This window comes from Aplysia californica, unplaced genomic scaffold (assembly GCF_000002075.1).
Source record: "Aplysia californica isolate F4 #8 unplaced genomic scaffold, AplCal3.0 scaffold00664, whole genome shotgun sequence".
Classification (NCBI taxonomy): Eukaryota; Metazoa; Mollusca; class Gastropoda; order Aplysiida; family Aplysiidae; genus Aplysia; species Aplysia californica.
Window position 1 is genome coordinate 319,209 of NW_004797934.1, and position 9,513 is coordinate 328,721.

At 36.0% G+C, this 9,513-nt stretch overlaps 1 protein-coding gene across 11 annotated transcripts in view; it reads left to right on the forward strand.

Moving 5' to 3' along the window:
* The window catches only part of LOC101852122 (MAP/microtubule affinity-regulating kinase 3), a gene marked incomplete in the record, with an annotated part of 55,118 nt that overhangs the window by 19,140 nt on the left and 26,465 nt on the right, over positions 1-9,513 (forward strand). For 8 of the 11 annotated variants that reach the window (XM_013087959.2, XM_013087958.2, XM_013087962.2 and 5 more), the window contains 3 exon segments: positions 1,509-1,633; positions 5,874-6,072; positions 8,168-8,334. In XM_013087959.2, coding sequence (XP_012943413.1) covers positions 1,509-1,633; positions 5,874-6,072; positions 8,168-8,334 — 491 coding nt within the window. 11 annotated transcript variants of the gene reach the window in all.

Genomic DNA, 9,513 nt, shown 5'->3' on the forward strand with positions numbered 1-9,513 from the left:
AACTTTTCTGAAACTGAAAAAAAAGTCCCTATGAATTGGTCTCTAATTTAACATTAAAACAGGTGGTGAATTTGCATTGTGAAATTTAAACACTTGTCCCCTGTGCAGAGCTATTATTAAGATTCACAACAATATATTGTATTCCCATGCATGTGTTGCTGTCATGTTCTATTTCTTAAAAGCCAAGGCACTCGAGGGGAAAAAATGTTCAAGGCAATTGTCATAGTATTTTGCTTAGTGGCTCTCTTTGTGATCAGAAAAATTATCTGCAGTAACCTAGGCTATATCAGTAATTACATTTGGTATCATGATAAAGAGGCTGATGAATGTTCTGTTTAAATTGTCTAAGACAGCAACCATTGAAAAATGACTGTCTTACACCAAGTCATTATAAATGTTGTTGTTTTTTTTTAAGAAAAAAAAATGCAAGGAGGAAAATGGGAAGTGGCCGTTTGTTTATACAGGTTATCATTAGAGCAGGATCAACTGTACTTGTATGCCTCTCCTTCCTTTAGCTCCCGGTTGATATGGTAGTCTGAGAAAATAATCTTCATTTCTTTGTGTAGTGTCTTGTGCAGTTTTGTTTGAGTGTACTGTACATTTTTGCTTGACTAGGATTTCATCTCACTATACAAGAAAGGTTACTTCTGTAAAGTTAGATGCTACCTGCATCAAAGGGGGTCTGATGACTTTCGGCACTCTAGTAGGTTAGTGTAAGAGAACTGATGATGCGGAAGTGGATGTTAGTGAACAGGTTCGCTGGATGGCATGTAGTATGTAGGCACCCCAAAGGGTAGGTGATACCTTAATGGGGCTGGCTTTGGGTACCACTGCAACATTGGGACAAGTGTGAAAAATTTTGAATTTTGAAAATCTGATTTTTGACATTAAATAAGCAAACTTGCAAAAGAACAGCTCCATGCATTAATATTTCTTGAATTTAAGATGTGAAGGCTGCAAAGAAGTGTATTTTAGAAAAGCTGACCACTTTGAACTAAAAGGGAACAAAAGTTGTTTGATTCAAAAATAAATTCTAAATATTTGAAAATTTAACTGCTCACGGTTAAATTAGCAAACTAATGGGGTTTCTTTTTTTGCTGTCTGTTGTGTGTGTTACTGTCTTGAATGACTGCTGTCTGTTATTTGCCTCACTTGTTTAAAAGAATTATTGTTCTTGTTTGTTATTTGTATGGCTGAACCAGAGTACAAGGACTTTACTTAAAAAGAAACTTGAAAGCATTGTCCTAGCAATTTAAAAAAAATTAATTTGTAGATGTGATAAAACTAATTATCTTTTTTAAAATTCACAATCAGATAAAGTACTTCTCTTTTATTTTTATGTAAACATAAAAACAATCTTTACTGTGTAAAAGTGATAGTTATACAGATATAGTCAAATCAATGAAATTTGTTTTTTCTGAGAGATCATTGTGTAGGATAAATGAATGTGCTATATTTTGTTTATGATGTATGAAAAAATTTCAACCCTCTTTGTGTCTCTTCTGCAGAGCTGATGACCAATATGGGTTATGCACGAAAAGATATTGAGGATTCATTGAAAATCCAAAAGTATGACGATATCCACGCCACATACCTGTTGTTGGGCAGACGTACAACAGACGTAAGTAGCTTAGTAAGTGTCGCTTTTTCTTACTAACATTTTAAAAAATCTTCTTCCCAATCTCATTTGCTAGTGTCCCTGCTCGTATGGATCAGCGACTTTTGTCATTAAAAAATTATATACGATAAATTGTTTGAAATGAATGCCCTTGATGAGTTCCCATTCAAAGCAAATGAGGTTGGGGTCCTTTTGTGATGGTGAAAAAGATTGACTGTTATTTCAATTTCTATATTGTTCTGCGAAAGCGCAAATAAAGTGCATTTCTACATTTTCAAAACAGACTTGCTCAGTCAGTACCAGGTGTTGGTTCTTTTAGAAATATGCAGTCTTACATAGACTTTGAACTTGGTAGTGCATAGATAATTTGTATATAATTTCTCCAAATTTTTGTTTTAGTGATAACTTTCTTTCTCATTTCCAACAAGATTTTCAGTAGCATTAAATTGTGTCACCAAGGACTTTGGTTTGCATAAAAATTGAAATTGTTTCATTCTTTAAACTATTTTTTTTTAAGTTTGCAGTTTGAAATTTATTGAGTCAGAACTGATGGCTTTGAATACTCAAGATTCAATATGTCTTTATGAGTTTATGAATAGAAACAACTAGGTTTGCCCTGTACATTGGAGGTTATCTTTATAAATTGAGTAAGTAGGTATTATGTTCTCTTTTGTACCTTTTTTTCCTTCCTGCAGTTATTAACTCATTCGTTACGTATTATTTTCGGCCTGTGGACGAATTTTTTTCTGGGGGGGCGGGCGAAATGAGATGATGACTAGTGGGCAGTTAAAAGGTCTTTGGGGCCACAAATTCAAACAAATATCAACGTATTATATACCAATATTTTCAGTATGGTTTGTAGAATACATTTGTAATGTTTATTTATGTATTTTTCAACTTTGGTCCCTGTAAGAGGCGATTATGCAACACAATTTTGATTGGATGCGGATAAAATTTGAAAATAAAAAATGTATAATCTTTGGTGAAACTCAAAAAATATGTTTGCACCTAGTCAAATGATAATATCAAAATAACCATAAATGAATATAGAACTGGAAAATATTGAAAAGTTGGCAGTTATTTACATACATTCCATAATATTTGTACATTTGGATCATAACATCCGATATATAGAAAAAAAATTATTATTATCTTGAAAAACGTTCACAAACAGAAAAAAAACCTACTCGTATCTTATGAATTATTCAGAATTGCATTTGGAATAAACCTATACTTGTCTTGAGTGGCACTTTTTAGTGTAATTTCATAAAAAAGTAGTGATTTTGGGGAGAAAATTTTTTTTTACAATTTAGATCTAGACCTAGATGTAGCACTCAAAAATATTGATTTCTAATATGGAAATGTGGATTGGAATAGAATCTAAGCTAAAATTGAAGATTGGTTCTCGGGGGCGGCTTAGTGTACTGACGGCACTTTAGCTGCGCGCGCGCCCGCCCCCCCCCCACGGCTCGGGGTAGCGAATGAGTTAACACCCTAACACCCTTTCCTTATCTGTATTGGTTACATCAAGAAACATACAATCAAACAAAAACAACCTGGCGGGCTCAGTGCAGTGGGGAAGAAACTAAGTGACTTGTTACTGTCCTCAATTTTCTTTTTTAAAAAGGAAAAAGTTTGAAATCAAAGTGAATTCATTTGAAGGAATTTGAAAAAGTCAAGGTTAGATTGTCTTTGAAAGCGTAATTTGTTGTTGTATAGCACAAATTAATATTCAAGTAATTTTCATCACAAAAGACGATGGAAATTAGTTCTGATGTTGATTTCGGGCTCCTTGGTATTTACACTGTGTTAAAAAAAATCAGACTCTGTCAAGAACCTATTTCAGTCTGGTCTTTGGGATAAGGTCTAGTTGTTCCAAATAGTCCTTAGGCCGTAGGGTTGATTAGTCCAATCTTTCAGGGCAACTGATTTGTGGTATACTTTTAAGCTTTTGCTTTCTTAAAAGTAACTTGCTTTAGTATCTGCTTCAAAGAGAGGTTATTTGAAGATCTGCTTTATAACTTTTCTCTCCTGTTGTCTATTTTAAAGACAAAGAATGTTTAACTTTCCTGTCTGATTGCTGGTTTAGCTTTTCTTGCAAAATGGTGATTGGCCCTGACTTTTTGCTTACTCACTTTTCGTAGCCTACTCGTTTTTGCAATCCCTATCTTTCTGACTGAGTGCTGAATAATATATTATGAAACTTTTTGACGTGTACAGATTTTCCACCCTTTCTCTTGTTCTTTTCTTTAGCATATGTATTAAGATGCGTTTTTGCCCTACAGGTTGTGGGTTTAACATATGCCTTGTATCTAAACTGCTTTGCTTTTCAATCATACTAAACATTATAACCTTTCTATTCCCTATCAAAAGTTACCATTTTATTCGGCATATTTTTTTTTTGTTTCCTCAATATTTGAAGGTCAGTCATTGAATGGTGACAGTGACAGTAGTTACTAATGTTCAAATATTCTGTCGTGATGTGGTGGAATCAGGTGTCCATCAATTTTTGGGCATATGGAGTTATTGGAATCAACTGAAAGCTTGTCCATTTGTTCTTGCTTTAGGTGAAAACAGTACATATCTATCTTGAATAGAAGTCAAGATTTTTACAATTGAAGAGGGGGGGGGGGGGGGTGTTGCCTGGTGTCAGAGTCCAAATAGGCGAGAAAATTGCCGCCAAAGTTAGGTAACTTCCATAGCTTGAGAGCCCTTGGGAACTGAAATTTACTTTTTTTTACCTTAAATCAATGTTTTCCTTTAAGATCCACGCAGAAATGTGTCTTTTTAAATGGACTTATAAGGTGTTGAGCCCCCCCCCCAAAAAAGTGATACTTTTTTTGTGTTTTTTAGTAAGTGTTTTGTGGCGCTCGCAACTGCATACGGTCATATGAGGGCGCAGGACACACTTAACATTTTCGATTGGTAGGGAACTTTGAATTTTGCACGGGTGGCGGCCAAAGCCTACTCTTATCGATTTTGGACCACCAAGGATCTTTAACGTGCGCAACTTGCCTCGGGACCTCTCAGATTTTTCGCCCTTGTTCGAGAAGGCTAGGTGTAGATCTTTCCTACCAGAAGATCAGGGTTGTGGCTGAATGACAAAAGTGAGAGGGAGCCAAGAAGTTTCAGTAGAAAGGCTGCAGAAAGAGTCCGGAGCCCAGTGGAGGTGGCAAAGGAGGTGAGGGGGTGGGAGAAGAAAGTGGAGACGAAAGCAGACGACAGAATATTGCAAGAGAGAAGGAAAGAAGGTGAAAGACAATTTTAGAGGGGGGAAATTTCCCACTGCTACCCGGATTCGAACCCGGGACCTTTGAATGAGAGGCGAACACTTTAACCTCTAGGCCACGAGAGCCGTCCCGCCCCCGCCCCCCCCCCCCCCCCAATAAATCGACAGAAAAATGCAGTTTTCTTTGATTTCATTATTTTGACAAGTGCCTGATTTCATAACAAAGCCTCACATATTTGTCCTAGATAAAAAATGTATGATTGAAAAGTGTAGGGTGTTAAAAATGTCAAAAAAATTTAAAGCAAAACTTTAATTTATATAATACTATTTGTTGTCCCTTGTGCTCAGGCTCAGGAAAAAGGGATTCAGAAAATTCTAGTTTCCTTTTCATTTATTATCTTTTATTGGATTCTTTGTAATATGGATATCATGTGGGCAAACATCAATGTTCATAATTCATGAAAAAGACAAATAGCATAGTTTTGTTTGCAGTGTAGAAAATCCATTTTTCATGGTTTGAATCGCTGAGAAAAATTAAAAGAATGACAACTAGGCAAATAAAAATTGAATATTTACAGACTGACAAATAAGACTTAAATGGTTAAATGTAAGAAATACATCCAAGTTTTTGCCATGATCCGATGTTTGTATCTCAAGCTCAAGAACTAAGTGGATGATTGGTAGAAACCCTAGTTCGATTCGCCCATTGGACTTGTCTTGCGGTATTGCCGCTTTTGCAATATTCCTGGCTTGTGATTTAGTACCTCAAATAAAATTGGTGTGTGACAGAATGAGTCTGAAAAGAACATGGATTTTCAGGGTCAAAGGAAAAAGTAAGGGGTTTTTAAGTGTGGGCTTTTCTTTAATCATGCGCAAAGAAATTGTTAGGTTATGCTGTCAGTTTTGCCTGTGTTAGCTATATAATATATTGTAGGTTGTACTTTGAAAAGGATCCATCTCCTAATCCTTGTGTAATGTGCGTAGGAGCAGTAAGACTAATGTGCTTTGTTACTTTTATTTATGTAGCTTGAAGGCAGTGACAGGTCTGGCAGCAACTTGTCCCTGCAGCAGATGCGCATGCCTACCAGACCGCACGACAGCAGTTCAGGCCAGTCCCCCAACAAGGTGACCAGGAGTCAGTCCGCCAACAGCAGCTCAAGCAATCAGAAACCCAGACGGTACAGCCAGGGTGGCGAGAACAATGGCAACGGTACTCACAATAAACGTTGGTGTTTTGTGACTGGAAATCACATTTTTTATTTCCCTTTTTTTCCCCCTTCATTACTCTCAGAACCCTCATTCATTGTATGTTTCATCATTGTAAACAATGTTCCCTATGAACTACTAAACTCATTCCGCCTGAAGCGATGACTCGGTTGTCACTACATGATTGTGCTTTTAATGGAGGAATGATTTAGTCGTTGATTTTAGGTCTGGTTGTATTTGACAGTGCCTTCTACAATTTTCTGCAGTATTTTTGCATTATCTGAATGTATTTGGGTTGAGACTGGAAGCTTTATAGTAATTGCAATTGGCACCAATAGTAAAGGGCAAAGGTTCTTGCAAAATGAAAGTCCCTTTTTGCTTTTCGCTCGATGAAGTGACTGATGCTCTTTTATTCTAATTGTATTGTAAGTCACACTGACTCAAACTTCAATAGTAATTTTCGACTGTTGCGAAGAACAGCGACAATGCTGACAACGGTGATGAAAGTGAAGAGACATTGAGTGGGTGTGGTACTCTCAGTTCAAACGTGCTCCCAGTCTAAATTTAGTGCCAGCTATGTCATCAAAGCTGTCTCAACTGCTAGTACTTACACAAGGATAGGTTCAGGGCCAGTGATGGGAGCTGTCAGTGGAGACTAGGCTGGGTTTGACTATAGCATTGCATGAATATGTGTATTTTAATTTCTCCAAGCTATTGAACAAAATCTGTGCTGGTATACCTACTTGTGAGGTATGGCTGCAAAAAAGATTAACTAGTAAACTATTCTGCTGTGTACCAGTCTGTATTTCATAGATAATGGTGAAAGTATGCTGGGTTAAACTCGTCCATATTCATTTTTTCCCCTTCAATTGTTACCCCCACGTATTGCGTAATTTCTCTTGCATAAAACGCAAAACTCCATCCTACCCCTTTATTGTGACAGCTCATTCAATTACCTATCCAACAGTATCAAATATATATACCTTTGTTGAAAACATGGCAGAAGAGTCAATTTAAAGTACCCTATTGCGATAGGTGCTCCTTTGCAAAGTAATTCCAGTATCATGGGCAAGTCAGTGGAAGAAAACTGGGCGCAGTGAGTTAAGATATTTGTTTAGAATTTGAAAATAAGATTTATCGCAGAATGTTTTTTTTAAATAACAATTTCTATTAATATATTTTCCTTTCTTGGATTTCATCAGAACCAAATATTCCATTCTGTAAGGGAAAGAATTATCTGGTTTTTATGTGAAACATAGGACTATTCTTTTAAGTGGGAAAGAACCATTCACAGAACTAGTCTGTAACAGTTTATACTGAAAAATCGCTGTCTCATCCCCATGTGATACAACTTTGGGAAAAAGCTCCAAGTAATTTGAATACTTCATTCTTTGTGTAAAATGTTGTTAATAATTTGTCAGATAGTGTTGGTGCTGTCAATGTCTTTTTTTCTTCTTTTTGTGGTAGATTTTGATTCTTACATTTTTCCCTTGATATATTTTGTGAAGTAGGATGAATTAGTTTTGTCAATATTTTTAAACTACCAAACCACATATTGCCTCTGAACATTACAGAAAGAAGCTTGTGGGTAGTTGATTGGTGCACTTGTGTGGTTTGCTCCTTTCTTATCAACATCTGTCAACCTTATCTCCGCTTTCTTTTCTGTATATGCTACTCTCTAGTTCCTAACGCGTAATCTTCATCACTTATATGATCCATTTGCATTGCAAGTGCTGTGCAACTCTTATTAAAACTTGATTAAAACGGACAGAAGCTTGGAATCGAAAGAGTCCAACCTTTGCCCCCCCAAAAAATGTTTTTGTTGAATTGTTCAGTGTTTTTTTTTATAGAGTACTTTGATAAGTTTTATTTTACCATGGAAGAATTTATTATTGGTGAATGATGCAGGTCTTCTATTTTGATGTTGAACTTCTGTTCAGGAATCAGGGGTAGTGTAGTGCTGTATGTTACCTTGATTTTTCCTATATTTTATAAATTTCTCGCTTTTTGCAGGATATTGTGTCGCAGCAGTTCTTTTTCTGGTTAGATATGCTTTCCTTTGTCTTAGTGGGTTTCTGTTGCACTGATATTTTCACTGTCTGCTCTCTCAAAAGGTGCTGGCAGTGTCACTACTTCTCAGTCGCAGTCTAACTCGTCGAGACGAGCCAATGCTGAGTCTGCCGCTACCAAGCAGAGCACCTTAGAAGAGAGGATGAACAAGGGCACTGTAGGAAGTGGCAGTAGTAGTGCAGCCCCACCTGCTTCTGTAGACTCTCCCAAGGTAAGTGGCTGGAAACAATGCCGGTTCTTTCCTTCTTTTGTTAAGACCAGCTTGGTACTCGTTTTTGTTGCATTTCCTTGAAGAATGTGAGTCAAATGTAACCTTTCTAATCAGTCGTTTCTGTATTGTGATTTTAATCAAGTTCATTTCTGCATTTGGTTGAAGTGGTGCAAATGTGTGCAAGTAATTTGTAAAATTAATGCAAGAGTTTTTGTTAGGGTTTTAAATTTTGAAAGTTACCTTTTGATAAGAATAGACCCCGGAAGTAACAGTTGAGGTTGATGCATAGAGACATTCACACCTCTTGTGGAAGGGATGTTTCAGAATTTAAAAAAGCGAGAGAATATATTCTATGAACTTCGATTGTCCAGTTTCTCTTCTCCGCTATGAGAATGACAAATCTGTGTAGTTGCTTATCCTTTTCTTTGCCAGAACAACTAGTGTTTGTGGACAAGAGAAAAAGCATCGCACTTTCAGAACACTACATGTAGCACTTCCACATAATTTAACTGCTGAGCACATTTTTTAGATTTCTTTGTTTGCATGATGTTCAGTGCATGTGCTTTAAAGTTAGAGATATTTGATTTAATAAAAATTATCAGCTGTCATAGAGTTGTCTTGTACTACTTACAAAGTGAACCTTTATATATTATGTGATTTGTTTTGTTTTCTTACTTTGTGAAAAGCTTTTTATATTTATCAGTTTCAACAGTCTGGTTTTCTACACGTACACTAACCGTTACTTAAATAATTGTTTGGGAAAAAGCAGTGTCTACATTTTTACAAATATAGTTTCCTTTTTTACTTTCATTTTTGCTGTAATGATTACTTAGGGCAGGCTTGAAAATTAAAGATTCTTTACAGCTTTCTTCAAGGATGGTAGATTGTAAATTCATTTATTTACTTTTTATGATATTTATTCTGATTATTTTGTCAGAATAATTTCTGAACCTCCTCAAGATCATACTCCGTTTTCTGAAATTTTGTTGATATTTTTTTTTCTTAGTTTGGTTTGCATTACATTTATGTTTCATATTCACACGCTCAGAAAAAGTGATGCAATAAAGACATTGGTCTTGCTGTTACATTTCATACTGATTTCCCAGATGTGAAATGTGATACGGGTGTTCTGCAAGGGACAGAAGGTTTTTTAAAATTTATTAATTTAAAAAAAAAGTG